General features: G+C 48.0%; 1 protein-coding gene and 1 long non-coding RNA gene across 6 annotated transcripts in view; one reads left to right on the top strand and one right to left on the bottom strand.

Moving 5' to 3' along the window:
• The window catches only part of NMNAT3 (nicotinamide nucleotide adenylyltransferase 3), a 116,972-nt gene that overhangs the window by 277 nt on the left and 94,091 nt on the right, over positions 1–22,604 (top strand). The window contains exon 1 of one of the 4 annotated variants that reach the window (XM_027091579.1): positions 6–372. The exons of 2 other annotated variants lie outside the window; for them this stretch is intronic. In XM_027091579.1, the coding sequence (XP_026947380.1) occupies positions 126–372 (247 nt within the window). In that variant the 5' untranslated portion in view covers positions 6–125. Of the gene's footprint in view, positions 1–5; positions 373–22,604 lie in introns of those variants that run through there. One more of the 4 variants, XM_027091582.1, reaches the window with a different exon arrangement.
• On the bottom strand, positions 2,646–13,765 carry LOC113612027 (uncharacterized). Of its 2 annotated transcripts, none has more exons than XR_003429696.1 (3): positions 12,160–13,765; positions 4,538–4,894; positions 2,646–4,053 (listed from the first exon to the last, which is right to left on the bottom strand). It is a non-coding gene; the product is annotated as an uncharacterized LOC113612027 (long non-coding RNA). The 2 variants fall into 2 exon arrangements; XR_003429697.1 differs by lacking the exon at positions 2,646–4,053 and having other exon boundaries at positions 4,079–4,689; positions 4,800–4,894; positions 12,160–13,301.

Raw genomic sequence — 22,604 nt, 5'->3', positions numbered from 1 at the left:
GCAGCCAAGGCCGGGCCTGTTCAGCCCGCCTTTGCCCTGGTGGGCGCCCGCCGAGACCTGGCCCGCACCGCACCGGGGAGACAGGTGGCGGCGGGGTGCGGAGCTCGGTAACCCGTCTGGGTCGGATGAACCCCAGAACTCCTGCTGTCTACAGCCGGCGCCACCCATTCTCGCCACAGCGTTATCGACCTAACCGCAGCACCCCTGTGGCTCAGACCCGAGCCCATCTTCAGCACTCGAGCCCTCAACAAATGCAAAGAAGGGTCCACCAAATCCTGCATGCCGTTGAGTGCCCGTCACTGGGCTCAGTGCTGGGGGGTACAGTGCGGTCCAACGAACGTAGTGCCCACCCCCCGTGGAGCTCGCAGTCTGGTAAGAGAGACCCACAGCAAATAGGTAATCTCCACATGTGAGTGTAAAAGTTAAAAAACTGAAAGATCTGTGAAGATAGGAAGTGCAGGGTGCTGGGAGAGCATTTAGCCGGTGGTCCCCATCTATAAAGGATGCTGGAGCTCACACTTCAGTATGAATGGCAGGGTCCCAAGGTGGAGAACGATGGAGTAAACACACTTGTTGGGAGAGAGTGTGGCTTGTTTGAGAAAAGGAAGGTCCTGCCCGCTGAAAGCAGGGAGCAAAGCAAGTTTCCTAACTTCCTCCTCTGTACAATGGGACTGTTCCTCCCCATTGACGATTGAGACTTTGCATGTAAATGACTTAGTGGTGTTCCAAGGGTGCAGTAAGTGAATGAAGGTGAAGATTTCTGTGGATGGATCAGGTTGTAATCTGGGCCGAACGCAGGGTGCTGCCTCTGGGCACTCACTTCCCCTCTCCTGGAGTCCTGTCTCCTTGTCTGAGTAGAATCTCTCAAACAGCTTGTTCTCTAAAATGATGCCTGCTTTAGTCATTCCTTCTTAAAATATTTAACTGGTGCCCACTTTACACTGGCCTTGCCCTCATGGAGCTCATGCAGGGTGGGCCAGGTGAAGTACACTGGTAGTCCCAGCCGTGGTGCTCTGGAGCCCAGAGGAGAGAGCCTGATCCAATGGCCTTGCCAGAGAAAGCCTCCTGCTTCCGTCAGGGCCAGGTATACATTTCCCAGAAAGGCTCACGGTGCCAACACCGTGAATCCCCTGAGAACATAAGGCTCACACTCCTCCACTGAGCATGTTACTTCCTTATTTTTATTGGTGGCATCACCCCCCAAAACTGGCCAGAAAACTCCCAAGAGGCAGCAACCCTACTTGTCCCTTGCTGAGGACCCCCAGGGATTTAGGAGAGGTTTGGAAGCTTCAGAAAACACCTGGCTGGTGACTGCTTGTATATTGTATTGACTCGGTTTATACTGTTGGTGGAAACTGAGGATTTGCTCCATGAAAACAGGCCGGGAGGCCCAGAGAGTGGAGAACACAGTTGAGAGAAGAGTCTGGCACTGTTTGTGAGTAGGGGTTAAAAAAAAAAAAAAAGCAGAGGACAGGTGTTAACAGAAGGGTGCTGGGGGGGAGAGGGCAGGCTTTGTGCAGCCACTCTGTTTCCCCTCGCAGACCGTGGCAATGCCACCTGCGGAGAGCAAAAGGAGAGCGATGGGTTAGGCAGTCACAGACCTGGGTTCAGGTTCTTATTTGTTACTTCCCAGCTCTGTGCCTGGCCCTGGGCAGGTCACTTATTATCTGATTGTGCAAGCTTAAGACAGTGCTTGGCATCTAGCTGGCCCTGAAGAAATGTAACCTCCCTCCCTCTTCCCCTAAATGAACTAAAATAGGAGTAACAATAGTGCCTACCTAAGAGGGTTATTATGGGGATTTAATGAGTTAATGTACCTAAGATACATAGAGCAGCGCCTGACATGTAGAAGTTACTGCTGCTGTTGCTATTGTTATTATTCCTTATTCTGGGTAAAAATTGGTGAAACAAGGCAGGCAGAAGATAGGAGGTGGGGGTGAGAGGTTGGTTCTGAGGAACTGTGCAGGGTGATTAGTGGGGGAGTTGTGTTATCTGTTGGCAGTGGTTTTACCGGAAAGCATCAGCCCTGGCAGGAAAAAGCGGTGTTCTGGGTGATAAAGGGCCTCTTGGGCTGCCGGGCTGTCAGAAGGCCTGAAGACTCAGGCCAAAGAAAACACAGCAAAAGCGTGGGGGAAAAACTAGGGTTGAAAAAGATCCAACGTTGTCTTGTTTGGGTTGTTCCTAACCCACAGCTGGGTGTGGGTCCCCAGTGAGGAGCTGCCCCTGCGCCATGCTGACCCCTGCCCTCCTATGGATATGGTAATTGCCTGAGACCGGTCCAGGAGCTGTGGAATCCAATTCTGTAAGCCCTGTACCTAGCAGAATACTGGGCCCATAATGAATGCATGAAAGAATGAATGAATGAATGAACAAATGAACAAAGGAACCTAAACCCACAGATCAAATTTCTCAATGTGTAAGTGTGCTGTTAAAAGAAGGGAGTATGGGGCTACCCTGGTGGCGCAGTGGTTGAGAGTCCGCCTGCCGATGCAGGGGACACGGGTTCGTGCCCCGGTCTGGGAAGATCCCACATGCTGCGGAGCGGCTGGGCCTGTGAGCCATGGCCGCTGAGCCTGCGCGTCCGGAGCCTGTACTCCGCAATGGGAGAGGCTGCAGCAGTGAGCCACAAAAAAAAAAAAAAAAAAAAAAAAAAAAGAAGGGCGTATGAAGATAGGGAGAGAGAACTAATGTTTTTAGGCCCTGGCTAAGGGCCAAGCATTTTCATGTATGTTGCAGCTTAGTGATGAACACTGCAGCTTTGGAGTCAGATGAAGCTGCCTGTGTGACCTCACATGCATGACAGAAGCTCTCTGAAGTACAATTTTGCATCTGTAACCTGGGACTCATTGTCCCTCATTTGTAGGATTGTTATGAGCAGTCAGTAACGCTCGTATATAAGTGTGTGGTGTGCCGTCCTCAGTGCACAGCGCAAGGTCTGGGAAGTACTCAGTCAATAATAGCTGCTGCTGTTATTATTATACTGATGAATCTTCCCAGTGCTGTCCACTGTGATGAGGGAACGGAAGGCCACAGACACAGATGGGTGGCGTTGATTCTGAGCTCTGTCCCATCTGGAAGCAGAGGTTCTCTGCAGACGCTAACCAGACAGCTTTACGTGCATTTCATGCATTACTTAAAGCACTTGACTATGTGAAATCTTAAAAGGAAAAAAACTGCAGAATTATAATTTATGTGTCTTTCAAGTTCAGGTATTTTATCATCTAGATAAATCTTCCGTGCATCTATGTTAAACCACTTTGGGCTGTCGAAGCTTTTAAATAAAGTGGCTCATCCTGACCAGTGTCTGTCTTTGCTCGTTTATCATAGTTCCCTTGTAAAGACAGACAGATCCCATTTTGCAGGGCAGGCCTCAGGACGGCAGCTCCTGCCCCACCGTTTTAGCTGTGTGGTTCTGCTAAATCACAGTGGACTTGTGATTCCCTCATCATTGTCTCTCTCATGTACACATAGACCCACAGCACCAATCTTGGAACTAGGAATAGAAAGACGTTCTGTGGCTAGTGTGAATCTGGGGAAATCAATTCTGGGGAAATCACAGGTTCTCAGTGATGGGTTTGGGGGGTGAAAACGCCTTGGATGAAGGTTGCAGCGTCTTCTAGAAGTCGGGGCTGTCTGCCCTTTCCACCCAGGAGTGCCATCTCTGGGTCTGGCCTCCCGCCCAGTAAGGGTCTGATCTGCATCCCCGTGCCTTCCTGCTGTCCCTGTCTCTGGCCGCATCTGCCCCGAAAGCTGGAACCCCTGCAGCACCTGCAGGGGCACAGCCTATTGCAGGGAAGCCTTTCCGAAACAATCCTGCATTCCCATGGTCACGCTGGGCACCTCTGCTGGGCATCACTTTTCCAGCTGCCCTGGCATTACCTCCTCTGTGGGCTGTGAGCGCTTCCACAGCTATTGGATTAAGCACCCCTGGTACCCAGCACCATGTCTTGTTCATTATCCTCCCTCCTTCTCTCCCTTTCTTCCTTCTGTACATTCTCAGGCAGTGTCCTGGGGATTAGAATGCTGAGACAAAGTGACACAGTCTCCACCCTCCTGCGGCCCAAAGACATCATGAGACAGATTATTGATAAAGACAGAATTAAGCACATGACCACACACACAACGTCAAGTTATAAACCAGATTAACTGCCATGAATGAGAAGCCTGGCATGCCTGGAGAACGCATAAAAGTGGGGTAGATATAGAGATTTTGTCAGTATTGATATAGATAGAGGGGGCCCGGAAGTGTTGGTTGGAGGCTTATACTGAATTATTTATGTACCTTTGAAGACTGTTGGATAGTATTTTTCTGTGAATTGTGGCAAACAATATTTTATGCGGCCAAAGTAATCTTATGAGAATGTGTACTTTAAAAATCACTGAGCTTTGGCTTCAAAATGGGAAAATAATGCTAATGCTTCAGTTTCCTTAACCCTTTAGAGGTACAGAGCCCCTCCTTGGATGTTGTCTCACTGGGTGTGCTAGCTTTCAGAATCTCTCATACTGGCTGGCGGCAACATACAGGTGTCCAGCTCACCTGGGGTAGATCGGGCATGGTGGGCATTGAGGCCCTCTCCCTTCAGAGTAACAGGGACCACCAAGAGCTTATATTTTTTCTCCTTCTTTGATATCTCTGGGCACATCAGGCTGAGGTTCTGGCATAGATGTTATGACATTGTGTCTAGAGACCTGTCATTTGAGGGGAAAGAAGGGCAAAGCTGACTGTTCTTGTCCAGGTGTGTGGAGGACACCTGTCTGCACGCAGCTGAGGGAGGGCGGGATAGCTGGCAGCGACCTACCCCTTCAGAGCCCCGCCATCCCAGCGTGGTCCCTCGTCAGGAGCCAGCGTTCTCCGGAGGCACACCACGCCTACCTTCAAGCCCAGTCAGTTCCTCTGAGAACAAAGAGAAAATCACACTCAGAGTCCAGTTTTAAATAAGACATGATCCAAACAGCCCCAGGAAGCATTCTCTCTCCATGACTAAATATTATTAGAGAGTTATTTTATTTATTTGGCCATCGCTGATGACAAAATACATCTTCGATCCCCACCTGTCTCAGAGGTAGACCTTATTACAAGAGATGAGCTGCTGTCTGCCCTGAAGCAAAGGAAGGAAAGTCGCATCGCTGTGCAGAAATTGAGCAGGCCTCCGCGCCAGTCTTGGTGGGGTTGGGCTTGACCACAGTATTCTCAGGGTACAGGTCTAATGGGCTTGTAATCGTGTGACTCTGAGCCATGGAGAAAAGAAGTGGTTCTGGAAATCTGCCTTCCATAAGGCTGACACACAGTGACGGTATTTACTGCCTCTAGGAAGTGCATGTTAAGGGGTAGCTATTTATGAAAAGGGTTCTAAGGAGTAAATGTGCCCATCAGTCAGCCAGGAACATTTTAGAGCTCCTAAGATGGTTTTAAATTAGAGCCAGTCTTCCTTCCTGCCTTCCGCCTTCCGTCAGCAACCCCCTCCCTTGCTTCCTGTTGTAAAAATGAACTGTCAAGGCAGGACACAGCCCAGGTAGGAGTGTGGGAACTCTCTTGCAGAGTTCACGTATTCAAGGCAGATGTGTGAGGGTTAGCGCCTTGATTCTGGTCCTTCCCACCTAGTTACCGCACTGGGAAGACAGGAGTGTGGAGCAAGGCTGAGCAACAAGGTCAACCTAATTGCCCCTAACCACGGCCACCAGCTGCTCTGCTCTCAGCCAGTCTGCTCGCCAAAAAGGGTGGGCAACTGGGGGGCGGGGGGAAGAATGATGAAAACAAGTGATGGAAACTAAGCTCAATTGGGGCCCAGTAAGTGGCATGTGGGAGAGAATGAATGTCAGTGTCAGGGAATCCCACCAGGCCAGGTAAAGAGCAGGCTTTAAAAGGCTAGAAGTTTCTCTGTGAGCAGTTGATCATTAGAACAGAATGCCTGTTACACGAATTAGTGTGTAGGAGTCTAACTTGAAATTATGTTTGACCTTCAACTGTTCATTTTAAAGATCAGAAATTGGTGTTTATTGCACGAACCCTAGACTTAGTATCAAAGACTGCTTTGCTTTTTAATTCTCCCATCGGGCCTTCTTCTATGTGACTTTTTTTAAAATTTAATTTAATTTTTTTTAATACAGCAGGTTCTTATTAGTTATCTGTTTTATACATATGATTGTATACATGTCAATCCCAATCTCCCAATTCATCCCACCACCCCCCGCCCCCGCTTTCCCTCCTTGGTGTCCGTATGTTTATTCTCTATATCTGTGTCTCTATCTCTGCCTTGCAAACCGGTTCATCTGTACCATTTTTCTAGATTCCACATATATGCGTTAATATATGATATTTGTTTTTCTCTTTCTGACTTCACTCTGTCTGACACTCTCTAGGTCCATTCATGTCTCTACAAATGACCCAATTTCGTTCCTTTTTATGGCTGAGTAATATTCCATTGTATATATTACCACACTTCTTTATCCATTTGTCTGTCGATGGACACTTAGGTTGCTTCCATTTCCTGACTATTGTAAATAGTGCTGCAAAGAACATTAGGGTGCATGTGTCTTTTTGAGTTATGGTTTCCTCTGGGTGTATTCCCAGTAGTGGGATTGCTGGGTCGTATGGTAGTTCTATTTTTAGTTTTTTAAGGAACCTCCATACTGTTCTCCATAGTGGCTGTATCAATTTACATTCCCACCGACAGTCCAAGAGGGTTCCCTTTTCTCCACACCCTCTCCAGCATTTGTTGTTTGTAGATATTTTGATGATGGCCATTCTGACCGGTGTGAGGTGATACCTCATTGTAGTTTTGATTTGTATTTCTCTAATGATTAGTGATGTTGAGCAGCTTTTCATGTGTTTCTTGGCCATCTGTATGTCTTCTTTGGAGAAATGTTTATTTAGGTCTTCTGCACATTTTTGGATTGGGTTGTTTGTTTTTTTTAATATTGAGCTGCATGAGCTGTTTATATATTTTGGAGATTAATCCTTTGTTGATTCGTTTGCAAATATTTTCTCCCATTCTAAGGGTTGTCTCTTCGTCTTGCTTGTAGTTTCCTTTGCTGTGCAAAAGTTTTTAAGTTTCATTAGGTCCCATTTGTTTATTTTTGTTTTTATTTCCATTTCTCTAGGAGGTGGGTTGAAAAAGATCTTGCTGTGATTTATATGAAAGAGTGTTCTTCCTATGTTTTCCTCTAAGAGTTTTATAGTGTCCGGTCTTACATTTAGGTCTTTAATCCATTTTGAGTTTATTTTTGTGTATGGTGTTAGGGAGTGTTCTAATTTCATTCTTTTACATGTAACTGTCCAGTTTTCCCAGCACCACTTCTGTGTAACTTTTATGATGCTATTGGTCAACCTTGTCTTAATATTTTTTGTGTGTGAGAAAGAGGATGCCAGTTTCTGTTACCCGGTTTATATTTTATGACTAATCCAAGGACTGTAGATGATGAAAGTAGGGGGGCTTCCTGTTTCAGATGTCACTGAATTGCTACCTTTTGCTTCTGGAATTCTGTCTTAAGAAAATAATTTGAACATTGGAAAATGCCACTGTATGAAGATGCGTCATTATTTATAATGGTGGAAGCTTAGAAGTGACTTGAATATCCAGTATAGGAGGGTAGTCAAGTTACAGAACACCAGGTTGGTTGAATATTTAAAAATAGGAAGATTAGTAATGAGAGAAGTCATTACCCGCTCAGTGAACAGAATACTGTTACATGAAAGATGTGTTCAGGAAAATGGTCTATGAGGGTTGCCTCAAGGGGACAAGAATTGCATTTGAACAGTGGAACAATGGATAACTTTCTTCCATATTTTAAATTTTCTATACTGTTTTATTACTCCTGTAAAATCTTTTTTTAATTCTAAAGCGAGCCAAGTTCAATAATGATCTTAACGCTGTTTGCAATTTTAAGGTCACTGCATTCGTGGCCTTATCCTGATTAAATCTTTTACTCAGCAGTTTCTGAGGCCAGGCTTCGCTCCCTGCCTCAGTGTCTCTGGTCGAGGGACATCCTCTGGGTCCACTGGCTGAGTGGCCAGGAGATGTGCTCCCTCTGGCTGTGTAGACTTAGAGTCTCAGGGTCTTATAAGTTGGAGGAGGCTACTGCCCCTCCCTGCCCTGCAGCCTCATACCCTTCTGCCAGTCTCTCTCATCCCTGTTCCCCACCTAGTCCCCAGTGGTGGGGTAGGGATGGAGGGGTTTGGGTTTGCAACCTTTGGGGGCTTCATTGGTAAAGTTTCAGCCAACTCTGCCCCCCGGCCCCAAACACACACTCACTCCCTAAGTCAGCAGTTGCCTGGGGCGGCCCTACATCACTCTGGCTTCTTGTCCTGCTTAGGCCTTGGTACTCCCGTACCTCAAGGGCCTGGGTTTTGCATTCTTGATGCCAGCTCTCCCAGTGTCGGCCCTGTCCCCCTCCATCCTCTGCTGCCCAGTGCTGGCAGGGGCCTAGTGCTTGGCCAATGGTACGTCCTAAAGCAGCAGTTCTCATACTCAGCTGGCCATACGTTGGGAAATCATGGCATGTGTCCTTATTTGAGACAAGGATTTGAGTCTGTGTGGTTTATTTGGAAGGAAATCCCCAATAAAGAAGGGGAATAAGGAAGTAGGGAAATGAGCCAGAGAGGCACACCATCAAGCAGGTCACCAGCGTGGACCACTGGAGTTTAAACCTGCTGGGAGTTTCCGGCAGCCAGTGTGTAGAGTGCCCATTCCAGAACTGGCCTCTCCTGGGGATTGGCGGCTGGGTATATACACACCCTTGCGATCTGTCATCGGTTGAGCAAGGCTCCTTAGGGGAAGCGAATTCTCTGCGACTTCCGGCAGCTTCCAGCCACCAGGTAAAGCACCAGGGCAAAGGGATGCACGTGCTGACTCACAGAAGACGCTGGCTTGCTCTAAAACAATGAGTCCTGAGAGCTCAGGGCATAGCACGGACAGCGTCTGCTGTGCCGTTCTTCCCTAAACACCATGAACGTGATCAGTGCACTAAACTGAAAATAACCAAATCCATAATTCTGTGCTGAATCAGACCTGTTTATACTCAGTTGAAGACTACCTTAAGAGTAGCCAACCCTCAAAGTTTATGAAAACTCATGGGAAGAAAACCTTAGATAAGAAGAATATTACCACTTTTTTCCCTGTGAGTTGGGCTAGACTACCAATATTTGATTTAAGTGGCAGAACACTAATATTCTGCAGCCATGCACTTTGAGACCCAACACTTTAAAAGACGGCCTGAGTATATAATAAGAGTTATCTTTATTTTGGCAATGTTTCCCCCTCTCTTGTAGCTTGATTTTTTTTCTGTTGTTTTTCAAGTGTAATACATTAAGATGACCTTAAAAGAAAAATTCATTGGGAGAAAACATTGAACCTCATTTGTATCAACCCATAATTATGTCTCCATTGCCGTGTTTTAATATTAATGCTGGATTCACCGTACTGACACTGATACCAGAGGATGGGAGAGAATGTCTGTAGTTATGGCTTTAGACACTGTGATAAATGTGTAGATGATTAATGATAAATGTTTTGTAGTCATTGCCTTTATATAGAAACACTCCATCTCCAATTAAAGATTTAGTAAGCACTTCATCAAAGTATCTGTTAACAATTGAGGAGTATAATATGGTTGTACTGACATTTCAACTTAATTCACTCTATGGTTTGAGTCCCAATCCATTTTATATGCCTGTTTTTTTCTATGCATGGAGGAGGAATAATAGCAGAAATTTGGAGGCATATTGCAGATTCTAGAAACATCACCATGTATTTATTATTATTGTCTGTTGGCATATTTGTCACTACAAATGAAGGCCTTACTCCAAGAGAAGATTTAAAATTGTTCACGTAGCAAGCTCAATAGGATTTAGTGGCTAAATCTCATATGCTTTGAGTTATGGGCATTTTAGTATTTGCAGAGAAGGGCATTCATTCAAGATCCCGGCATTTTAGAGAAATGAGGCCATTTCCCTTTAAGGCATGGTTAAATGTGCGTTCCATAAAGACCGGGATGGCGTATGCTTGGTGTTAGTGCCCTATTCCTGTGTCCTGTGCACACAGCAGACGTCACTCCCTGATACCCAAGCCTGCATCCTCCTCTACGGTGTTCCCTGCAGCCACTCCAGCTCATCAGTACTGGCTGACGAGATGAAGCCTATGGACTCCCCCATCTTTTCATTGGCCTTGCCGTTACTGTGCATGGTCAACAAAACAAAGGAGTCTTTCACAGTCTCTCTCTAAAAAAAAAGGACCAACTCAAGAGGTAGTTTTTCCTCACCTTGTGCTGTTCAGTCGCCTCTTTGTTGTGCAGACGGTATGTACTCAATTTGTTAATGTTTGTCTCCCTTGTTTCGTTCTATTATATGCATTTTGATTTTTCCCTGTCTGCCTTCTCCCCTCTAATGTTGCTCAGAAGATACAGCAGGGAGCCCCCAATTATTTGCTGTTTGGTCTCATCAAGTTTGGTTGCAGTGATTTATATTGATGGGAATGCATTGAGAGTTTCCCTTTTTTCCCACCACTTCAGGAAGACTACTCTCCTATAGAGAGGTCACCAGTGACCTCTGCATTTCCTCTGCATTGACCTCTGCATTTCCTCTGCATTGCCAAATCTTCCAGAGCTTTCTCTGTATCTTCGGGGTAACATTTGACACCTCTGACACCACGCCCAGCTCTTGAACTCTTCTTTCTTGCATTTTCCTCCTTCTTCCCTGATGATGATTCTTTGACGTCTACCTGCTCCTTTTCCTCTGCTGGCATTTTCAGTGGGGCATCCCCAGAGGTCTTCTTCTCTTGTTTGTGCACTCCACCTGGATGATTTCATTCCCAGCCCTGGTTTTTAATGACCACCTTTACCTAGATGCCTCCTGCGTCCTCAGCTCCATCACATCCCCTCTCTGGAGCCCAGACCTTGGTACCCAGCAGCCTGCTGAATGGTCCCCATGGGCATCCAGAGTCATATGTTTCATTTGTTTAGACTATTCCTACTTTCATAGGGCCAACTAAATAGTTGCCCCCAGGGTGGTTTCTGCTACCCTCTTGGGCTTAGAGGTAAGCTGTTCTAAGTGTGTCAGAAAGCTTCCATCTTGGAAAATCAAGTGTAAGACAGAGGCACAAACCAAGAACTGCTCCTCAAAACTTAAGGGATTGAAAGAAAACAGTTATTTGGTTCTTGTCTCTACAGTTCTGGGGGGTGGCTGGACTCAGTGAAGCAGGTCCCACCCTGAGGCTCTCATCTAGTGGCAGTTAGTTGGCCATCTCAGTGCCCCCCCTCACTCAGGGCCTAGTGGCTGGGACCTGGGCCGGGCCGGGCTGCTGGCCTTGGTTCCTCCCTGCAGGACAACTGGGTTCTTAGAACAAGCATCCCAAGAGGACCAGGTGGAAGTTCCGTCACCGCGCATGGCACACCCTCAGATGTCTCAGAGTGTCACTTCTGCCATATTTACCTGCCTGCCCAGCTACAGAGGGACAGGACATAGACCTGCTTCTCAACAGAAGGCACGTCAGCATCACGTTGTAGCTGTGTTGGAAATGCACCTAAGCCACAGTCCCCAAACGTGTCTTAACTATCCCTTTGAGAACTACCCTAAATGCCACAGAAGCTTTACCTTTTATTTAAAATGTTTTTGGAATAGGTAACATATTTACATGATTGGAAAGTTAAAAAAAATGTAAATGTATTCAATGAAAACGGTCTTTCTCATCCCATATCCCATACCCTTACCTCCCCATAGACAACCACTGTTCTGTTTCTTTATAATTCTTTGCGAGTTTATAAGGTCTTTTTTATATTTCACCCTTATACAAAACACAGTATTCTATACTCACCATTTTGCATTTTGCTTTTTTTTTTGCTCAACAATATGTCTGGGAGAGATTTCCATATCAGTACATAAAGCATTCTCTCCTTCCCTCTCTCCCTCCCTCTCCATCTCCCTCCCTCACAGATGCACAGTATTCCACTGAGCGGCTTTACCCCAGTTTACTTAACCAGCTCTCTGTGGGTGGGCCCCGGGCTGTTTGCAGTCTTTCTCTATGACAGATGCTGCTGCAGTGCGTAACATACATATGCCATCCTTCATGCGAGACAATAAACTAGGAAATCTTCCTCAAGGGCCCCAGCCTGTTATGTGCATCCTCTTCCCATAATGCCTTGCAGCTCCTTCCATCGTGCACTTACCTGCCTCCTCTCACTGGACTGTGGGCTCCCACGGGTCATGGGCTGTCCGTTGTAGCTCATTTCCACACTGCCTGGCACAGGGAGCTCTGTGTCCACAGTGTGCAGAGGAGGCCTGTGGCGAGGAGGGGGAAGAAGGAAGAGTAGGGAAGGGTGACTGAGTACAGGTTTCTGGGTGGCCTGTGATCCACCTCCTCTAATTTCATTTGGAGGCTTATCTCTTAGTGACAGGTACCACTTGAGGCCTAAGTGGGTCCTCCCTCAGTCACTGAAACTGGAACCTGGTCCCACCCTATCCTGCCTAGTTTCATGGCTGTACCCCAGGAGGCGTGGGCCCAAAGCCCAGTTTTTGTGCAGTCTCCCTGTTCAACCCAGGACCACTCTCTGACAGCTTGTCCTTTCCTGCTTGAGGAAGTATGCTTAAATCACATATTTTCACTCTTCTCTGGTAGGAAATGTATTCCCTAAGGAATATAGACTGTTTTGTTAAATTAAGGAGGCTAATCTCTAACTCCCACAGGAAAAATAGACAGTTATGCTAGTTGTTTTAAAGAAGGCTTTCTGGGGATGTTCAAGATTCTGTTACAAGGAATAGAAACCTCACTCAAACTAAGTCAAGCAAAACTAGGAATATGGCTATTAGAATAAAAAAGTTTCGGGGTATCAGGCACAGCTGGATCCAGGTGCTCAGATCATGGCACCAGGAAGTACCCCTTCTCTATCTTTCAGCAGTTCCACTATGAACACCACTGTGTTGGCTTCACTCTCTAAGGTAGGGAGAATGGCAGCTCCAGGCTTATGTGGAGTTTACAGCTCCTGATTTCAGAAGAAGATACTCTTTTGTCCAGTGTTCATATTGAAAAGGGGCTCTGATTTGTCCTATAGTTAAGGTTTTCTGGCCATCTTGATTGACAGACCTTCCAGAATCATAAGGAGTGGTAGCAGAGCAGTTTCTAAATCAAAGGGACGCAGGACCAACACATGGAGTGGACCACTGCAGATGGTGATTCAAAGCTCAAATTTCAGACCTTGAGAAGTACCTGAATTGGAGGTGGTAGGCCTGGGAGTGAGTTAAAACAAATTCTGTGCTCATCTGTCTATTTTTGTATGTGTTTGAAATTTTCTGTAATAAAAAGTGCTTTTTAAAAAAAGTGCATTATAAAAAAGAAAAGAAGAGGAGCTTTTTTCAGCCTTGGTTTGGGAGCTCTCAATAAAAAAGCCTGCACACCCCTGTATGTTTACTGTCTGATTTTCTCACTCTCTCATTTTCTTTTCATTGTGTAAAGAAACCTTAATCCTTACTCTCCTCTAAGCTGGGGATTGGGAGGAAAACACATAACAGTTGACTTAAGATTTGTGTGGTATGCTGGGAGGGGCACGGGGGTAAGGCAGTCAGGTGTCCATAAGTCCATATCTCCATGGTTCCCAGGACAAAAGGCTTGGAATATTCCAGGTAGGGGAAAGAAGGAAGTCGATGCTGGCTCCCTCTAATGGTCAGTACTGGAGCCTCAGTTAGTGTGGACAAGACGAGGTGAGAGTTTCATGGGGTCCTGGGCTTTCTCACATGTGTTATTAGGAGAAGGTCGAGAGCCTCAGACCGTCACAGACTGGCTGCTAGGAGATACTTTAGAGTGCTTAGATAGCCTTTTCATTTTGTAAGTGAGGAAACTGAGGCCAGAAGGGTTGAGTGACTTGCCCAAGGTCACAAAGCGAAGTAGCAGGAGCAGAGCTAGATTGGAGTCCCCATAATCTGACATCTGAGTCTGGTACCACTTAATAGCTGTGTGACCTTGAGTAAGCCCCATTACCTCTCTGAGTTTCAGTCTGTCTCTGGTGGACAGAGTAATGGCCCACATCCCAATCCCTGGAACCTGTGAATAGGTTTGGTTACATGGCGTGAGGGAGTTAAGGTTGCAGACGAAATTAAGGTTGCTAATCAGCTGACTCTAAAATTATCTTGGATCATCCAGATGGGCTCGATGTAATCACAAGAGTCCTTACAAATGAAAGAGGAAGGCTGGAGAGGCGGTCAGAGTGATACAGTGTGAGAAAGACTGGGCTGGCCATCGCTGGCCGGGAAGATGGAACGGGGCACGAGCCAAGGAATAGGGCGGCCTCTGGAAGCTGGAAAAGGCAAGAAATGGATTCTCCCTTACAGCCTCCAGAAAGGAATGCAGCCCTTCGACACCTTGGTTTTAATCGAGTGAGACCTCTTTTGGACTTTTGACCTCCAGAAGTGTGAGATAATAAAATGTATATTGTTTTAAGTCACTGAGTAAAGGAGGGTAATCATGTCTTTCTTGAAAGATTGGAGTGTGGAGTCAGGGAGATATTGTCCAAAAATTACACAGCAAACTCCTGGAATGTAGCAGGTGCTTAATAAACAGTAGTGTTGATGGTGGGCAGCGGTGGTGGTGGACAGTGGTTGTCATTAACACAGAGTAAAGGAGGAGGAGCTGATGGCAGGTGGTTTTGAAGAACCAGGGTTGGTGCCTGGAGGTGAGGTTCAGGGCTAGCGGCAGGCCAGTAGGAGACACCAGATGGCCCAGGTGGGCGGCCAGAGGCCCCGTGCAGGGAACGCTTCTGCTCTGATGGTCCAACAGCCTTCCTCCCCCTACTCGTCAGCACTGCCATCTGGCAGCACCGTCCTGCATGGAGGACACGGGAGCTGGGAAGGGCCCGCCCTAGGACCTCTTGCATCAGGCAAGCCCTACCTTAGAGATCTGCAGGGTGCGGGCCTCTCTCTGCCTGGCCCTCGCTCAGTCTCATGCCTTCGGCTGCCCTTATGGCCTTAAAGGGGATCACTGCCACCCCCAGTGGCAGCAGCAGAACTTCAGTGAGCTCATTACTGCCCAGGCCGTGTGCTAGGCGCTCCACGACAGAGCCTGTGTCACTGTCTCCTTCACTCTTCATGACTGCCCTTTGAGGCAGGCCTTATCTCCCACATTACAGAGGAGCACACAGAGGTTCCCAGAGCTCAGGCGACCTGCTCAAGGCACGCTTGTAGCTGGCAGAGCTGGGCCTACAGGTGGGTTCGTCTGATCAGATCCAGCCTCCTGGACAAGACTGGTCACCGCGTGGGAGACGGCTGACTGGAGGGGCCTGGGAGCGCTCTGTTTGGATGTGGTGGCACTGTCGGGGCGAGGTCCCCCAAATCTCCAGAAGGGGACCCCACTTGAGGGAATGCCCATCCACCTTCTCGCACCTCTGGGAATGATGGAGCCCCCAGGTGGGACAGAGGTGAGCACATTTGCCTCCTGGGGACCTTGCAGGGGCATTCACATCTGCTCTGTCTCTCCTGGGGTTGCCCAAACTGTATTGATACTTTATTTCCTCAAAAGATATACGCTGACATTTGGACCTGTCTTATATGATATTGAGGAATTTTTGTTAATTGTTGTTAATTTTGTCAAGTGTGATCATGGTATTATGAATAAGTAAGAAAGTGGCCTTGCTTTAGAAAGTGTCCTTTATTTTTGGAGTATTCAGAGGTGAAATGTCATGGTGTTTATAATGTGCGTACTTATACTTCCAGCAGAAAAAAAGGTGAAGTAAACTTGGAAACATGTTAATGAGCATTTGGAGATGGCTGTGTTGCAGTCCATCACACTATTTCCTCTACTTTTCTGTATGATGTAACTTTTTATAATAAATAGTTGTTTGTTTGTTCTTTAAGTCATCTGCTGAGGCCTCAGGATGTACTTTGTCTTGGTCTGAATTAGACACAGCTCTGCACTCTGGAGACCCACAGATAAATGCTGGCAGTGGTGGATGGAGCTTGGGAGCAGAGGCAGAGGGGTGTAGGGCGTGGGGGCGGCAGCCCTTGGAGGGGCGGGCTTCTAGGGGGAGTCACTTAGTGGGACCAGATTCTGGCTCTCCCAGTTGTGGTTGCTGTCCTAGAGCTGTTTGTAGTCAGTCCAGAGTCAGGTAACTACGAGACAGCTGGCCTAGTCTTTTTTGATGCCTGGTCACAGAGAGAGTCCCTGCAGTGTTCGACCGTCCTTCCCAAGGCTGCCTGATTTGTCTTTCGTGGTGGCATTCTGCCTTTGCTGTGTTAGGCTAAGAGAAAAGGACCATGGTGTTTTGTCCAACATCTTCTCATGGTACGTACACTTAAGACAAATTCCACTTGTCGCTGCCGATCTCCCAGCACATTTTCTTTGGCAAGTTCTGTAATCTTTTGAGCTGTACATGAGAGTTCATTTTTCAGACTTAGCATTGGAAGAGATAATCAGATTCCGTGAGCTCCTGTTAGCCTCCTCTTTCTTTGCATTTTTCCTTATCAAAATAGCCAGCTGGGGCTTCCCTGGTGGCGCAGTGGTTGAGCGTCCGCCTGCCGATGCAGGGGACGTGGGTTCGTGCCCCGGTCCGGGAAGATCCCACATACCGCGGAGCGGCTGGGCCCGTGAGCCATGGCCACTGAGCCTGCGCGTCTGGAGCCTGAGCTCCGCAACGGTAGAGGCCACAGCAGTGAGAGGTCCACGTACCGCAAAAAAAAAAAAAAAAAAAAAAAAAAAAGCCAGCCGGTGAAGAAAAGCAGCCCTCAGAGTGTTTGTTCTTACCTTCTCGATATTTCCAAGGACTTTGACAAATCTGTAGAACTGTGTTGAGCATCTTTTAATACAGACGTTACTGCCAGCCAAGAGGCCAGACTCGGCCAAGTACTGGTTTAGCTCTCTAAATACCGTGTTATTCTTCCACTAACACTCTATTTCTTCCCTATAAGCCTTTGGACATAGGAACACATAATAGGTGACCTCTGAGTGGTAATTTCATATACTCTGGGTGAAATGAATTGTATCAGATCGATATATCCGTAGACTCATCACATTTTCCGGGCTGTGAGGGACTCTGAGATGAATCTGGTACAGCTCTGTTAGTAGAGGAAACATTCATTTTAACTGCATAGTCAATTCTCCATTAACAAGGGTAATGGAGTGGAAGGAGGTCAGTGATAATCAAAAATCACGGTGAAAATAAAATTGTAGTCAACAGTGGATTTTCTGAGGGCTGATTAACTGGTTTGTGAATTAATTGAGGTTGAGACACGGTGGACACCAGGTTGTCATCACCTTGGTAATTCTCACCACCTGGTCTCCACCTACCCTCTCTGTCCCAGGCAGGAGAAGGGCTTCCCAGGGGCTGGCTCAGGCAGAGCCAGCTGACCTTGGCCCGACTGGTACCATGAAGGCTACCTTTAGGGTTTGTTGCCCATGCCCCTTGAGATGTGGTTCTCAAACTTGAGCTGCATCAGGCCCACCCAGAGGGCTTGTGAAGCCCCAGATTGCTGGGCCCCATCCCCAGTTTCTGATTCAGTAGTTCTGGAGTGGCGGCTGAGAATTTGCATGCCGAAGAAGTGCCCAGGTGATGTGATATGTGCCGGCCCAGGAGCCACACTTGGAGAATCGTGGCTTTCCAAACCATTCTCGTCATCCCAGCTGCACATTAGGATCACCTGGGGAGCTTTTTAAACCTACTGACGCCCGGATACACCTTGGCCAATTATATGAGAGGCTCTGGAGGTAGGACCCAGGCACGGGTGATTTTAAAGCTCCAGGTGATTTGAATGTTCATCCAGGGTTGATGACCGCTGCTCTAGGGAATGTTTCCCAACACCACAGTCATCTGCATACAATGCTCATGATTTTTTCCCCTATCTTTACTCCCTGTGTATTTGTTTAATATTTCTTTAAACTTTTTATGTAAATAAGCTTATTTTAAAAGCAAACTAGGGACTTCCCTGGCCGTCCAGTGGTGAAGACCCCGAGCTTCCAATGCAGGGGGCACGGGTTCGATCCCTGGTCGGGGAACTAAGATCCCACATGCTGAGAGGTGAAGCCAAAAAAAAACCCACCAAAAAGCAAACTATATATCCCTTTCAAGTAGGAAAACTAGTTTCACAGGCCAGCTATAGGACATACTTGTAACAATAAACATATTAAAGTTCTGGCCTAGAATCATCTTGCATCCCATCACACTTTGAGTGTCTCTACTCTAGAACTGTGATTTTCACTCTTTTTTCACAAAGGTAACGGAATACACTATTTCTGCCCTTCGTCCCCTCCCATGGGTCAGGCAGGGCTATGCTGACTCTGAGCACACCTGGTCTTCTCCCCACAAGAGGGACAGGTTAGAATGCAAGCGTGACTTCATTACAGAACAACCTTGATGAGGCAATAATCTTTACTTTTAAGAAAGGAATTCACCAGTGGGAAAATTATCTAGGTAAACTGTGGTACAGCCAGAGAATGGAATACTACCTGCCGATGAAAAGGAGGAACTACTGATGGACACACCCCCTGGGAAGCCAGACACAGAGACTATACACTGTAATTTAGAACAGTGGTTGCTTGGGGGGAGGGGGACTGGGAGATTGAGCGGGAAGGGGCGTGAGAGGACTTTCTGGGGCAATAGGATGTTCTGTGTCTTGATAGGGGTTGGAGTTGCATGGATGCGTGCATTTGTCAAAATTCGCTGAAGGGCTCCCTCGAGATCTGTGCATTTCACACTATGTTCAGAAAATGGGGAAAAGAATGCTAAACCAATACAGAACTCCAGTCAGTGACGTGCTTGCCAAAGTGTTCAGGGAGAAGGGTATTGCTGTCTGCAGCTTACTATGAAAGGCATCCAAAAAATAAGCTGGATTGACGAATGGATGGAGGGATAGATATATTACACAACAAACATAATAAAATAGGAATGGTAGAGTCTAGGTGGGGGACAGCCAGGTGTTCATTTTTAAATTCTTTCAACTTGGCAGGATGTTTGAAAATCTTTCCTATTAAAGATTGAGGAGAATTTGACATATACATTCAAAACAACAAACAAGTGCTTTCCCCGCATGCCTGAGCTCTCCGACATCTGCCACTCCAGCAGCTCCCTCGGAAGATGAGCCGGAGGGTCAGAGGGGTGAGCCAGGTGTGGGCGGGTGGGGCCTTGAAAGAGGCTGCTGCTCTGGGAGAGAAGCCTTGTGGCTCCCTGTGCTGGGCCCCCTGCAAGAGGAGAAAGCCAAGGGCACTGCCTCCCTTCACCTATGCTGTGTCCTGGGTGTGCCCTGGGAGGGGCTGTGCAGAGGCGATGTCAGATGTGACCTGCAAAGACCACCTGGACCCTGTCCCAGAAAGGCAGGTGTGAGCGGCTGAGGAAGAGAGGGGCTTCCCAGGCCCCTCCAGCCGGCAGAATTCCAGAACGTGCCACCCCAGTGTCTCCCTGGGGGAGCGTGAGGGTGCTGAGGCATGAGCTTCCCATCACGGGTATCAGGCAGGTGCAGTGGGCAAGAGCGGCCTTTTCAGGCCTGATAGTCGCGGGCTGTCCGGGGTCCCCCACGGCTGTGATGGGGACCTGAGGCACCTCTCTGGACTGCAGGGTCCTTCCCGCCCTCCACGCACCCCCACGGCACACCCCCGTGATATACCACAGCAGACCGGTAACCTACCTCCGCAGCACAACCCCGCAAGGCATCTGCCAGCTGAGAACAAAACGCACAACGTAAGAGCTGTGAGTTGTTTGCTCAGTGTCCTGCCGAGGACCGTAGCCCGGGGGACAGCCCCTCAGTAGCTCTGAGGGTCTGTTCCAAAGAGGTAAGGGAGGAGGTCAGCGTATGTGTGATCTTGGTGAAAGGTAGGTGTAATCAAGCACACATCACAGGGGAAGGTTGCTGCTAGTCACGAGTATCGGGCACCTTAGTTAATGGTTTTAGTGCCTTTCTATGTATGGAAAGATGCGAGAATTGGGGTGGTATGGTCAGGCCACTCAAGATGGCTGTCCTCTTGCTCTCCAGACATCCCCTGCTCAACTAGTGCCTGCTTCACCTACACCCTACGCACACGACTGAGCTTCCTACGTAGTCCCCGCCCCAGCTAGTGACTGTTCTCATCAAAAGGGGTGGTGAGGGGTGTGCCCCTCTGCTGGTTTCCCTGGTAACTGATGAGCCCACCTGAAGTACCTCCCCCTATAACTGGCAACCTCCCCCTGCCCCGAGGAGCAAAGACGGCCTCCACGTCCTGCCCGCAGGTGCGGTGTCGCTCCAAGGACTCTGCTCCAGACGTGTAAGCTCCCCCATCCTTTGAATCATTGATGTCTCTGTCACCGACTCCAGGCTCTTCCTTGGTCTTGAGGCTGAGCAAGCCCAGTGCTTGTAGGCCTGCGGGGTGCAGCCCAGAGGGGGTTCATAAAAATTTCTCCTGCGGATATCTGACTCTCTGAAGGCCTGTTCTGCAAGCTTTTCCCAGAGCACAGAGTGCCTTATTCCTGATCTCCACCCTGAACTCCTCCCTGGGTGTGCTGAAGGTCAGCCTCTACGGTGGCTAAGGACTTCATTCTCATAGAACCAGGTGGCGAGCGACATTCTTTAGTTGGCACATCCCAGCTGCAACCCTGCAGCACCCTCCATGTCACCCCCCAACAGCAAAGCCTCCAGAGCACACCCAGGGGGCCCACCCCCATGATACACCCCACGGCACACCCCTCGTGAGATGTCCCCTGCATTGTGGTTTCCACCACACGCAGTACAGCACAGCCCCTGTCACCTGCCCTTGACCTCCCCACATCCACTGCACGCCTCCCCATGAGACAGCCCATAGACCCATCCTCCATCAAACCCCTCCATGACACCCCTTGCGACACACACACACACACACACACACACACACACACACACACACACACACTCTGCTGAACTTTGAAGAGAGGCCCCCTTGCCGTTGCTGTTGAGGGTAGAGTGTGCGCGTTAACCTGCTCTCACCTCTCCTTACTTGTGCAAGGATCTTGAGATATGCAGGATGGAGGACAGTTTACTCTTGAGGGAAGGATTTGTGACGGACGTCTAAAAGATGGTTGATATGCTTATTACATCTAGTGTTTCCTGCAAAAATGAATGAGCCCATCTTGAATACCAAAGAGCCTGGGGCCTGGGTGGAGGGGGAGTCTGGGGCCCCTCTTGGTTTCTGCACCTTCAAGGCAGTGCGGAGTGAAGTGACCCAGCCTTTGTGATGAGACGGGAGCTCGCCCTTGCTCCGCGTTTCCTGGTACCGCATCTTTGGATGAGCCCTGAGCTTCAAAGGACCATCAGAGACAAGATGATAATACGTACGTCTCTGCATTGTGTTTGCAAAGATTAAAGATAACGCAAAAGACAGGGTAATAACAGGCTTGGTATAGGTGCTGTCGAAATATGAGTTAGACCTAGAAAGTGCCTGGTCCACAGTACACTAAATACCTTTTAGCCGTTGTCACTGTTCCTGTTGATTATTGATTTAGTATGACTGTGATTTATTATTGATATCCATAAGGGTTGAAAATGTGAAGAGGGCAGCATTTAGAACTTCCCCAGCTTTGATGATACGAGCTTTTGCTTTGACCACACATGGCGTTTTGAACATTTAAGAAGCTGCTTGTCGTGTTTTCCATGTCTGACCCCCGCTCGGGAGTAGGGACTGGGTCCCCTGTACCCTGGTCCCCAGGACCGAGCACAGTCCCACGTGGAAGATGTTAGGAATTTGGTGGTTGGCGTGGTTTCTTGATGAGTAAGTCATCCCAATAATGAAACTGTGTAGCTCATCAGAGCTGGGCTTTGGAAACAAAACTGCCAACAGCACCTTTTAAAGCCACAAAGCCACAGTCGTATTTTCATTTACATACTACTCTGTCAATTAACGTTACATGCCAATTAAATGGGACGTTAAGCTGCCAGTAGGCATGCGCCTCTGCACGCTAGCGTCCTCTCCACTTCACCTAGTGAGCTGAATTCCTCGCCTCCCATCCTTCCCCAAGGCTCTTCCGCACCCACATTCCAGCCCTCACCGGGACAGGAAGACCACCAGACATTTCTCTGGCTGGCTCTCCTTTGGGAGAGGGGTTCGCAACACCAATGAGTGTGGCTGCTTCCCTGCGGCATTCCAAACAGGATTTGACCAAATGTTTCAGTTGCTTGGATGCATCTGAGTTAGTGACAATCCCATCTTTAAAAATCCCTCCTAGAAGCAGAAAATGCAGGAGTTAGTGCCTAAAAGTGCAAGGGGCGTACCTGCTACCTAAAGCAGCTGGTTTTCGGGGAGCCATTTTAAGAGCTCTCATAGCAGCAGTTCTGCTGCCAGCCCAGCTCTTCCTGGTTTTAGGTAAACTGATTATGGTGAGCAGGTGCACCTGTGAGATGTCCAGAACGATGTCCAGAGAGCCTGGTCATCTGACACGGCCCACGAACTTGCATTTCATTTTTCAAACCCTTGCTTTTATATTTCTATTGGCAAAAGATGCTTAATTATTCCCTGCCTTTGTGGCTCGGGCACATTCGTAATTTAAAAGCGCTTCTTGTCCTCCTTCATCTAGAGAAGTAAAAATATCTTAGAAAATGGGTAATTTACAGCTACGGTGCCAGGCTGATGATCAAAAACTTGTAAACGGAAACGATCATATGCTTATCGCTTCTGGAAGTTAGAACGCAATTGAAA

This window comes from Aethalodelphis obliquidens, unplaced genomic scaffold, assembly GCF_003676395.1.
Source record: "Aethalodelphis obliquidens isolate GAN/ISIS:26980383/991018 unplaced genomic scaffold, ASM367639v1 scaffold72, whole genome shotgun sequence".
Lineage (NCBI taxonomy): Eukaryota > Metazoa > Chordata > Mammalia > Artiodactyla > Delphinidae > Aethalodelphis > Aethalodelphis obliquidens.
This window is presented reverse-complemented; position numbering and strand designations above follow the sequence as displayed.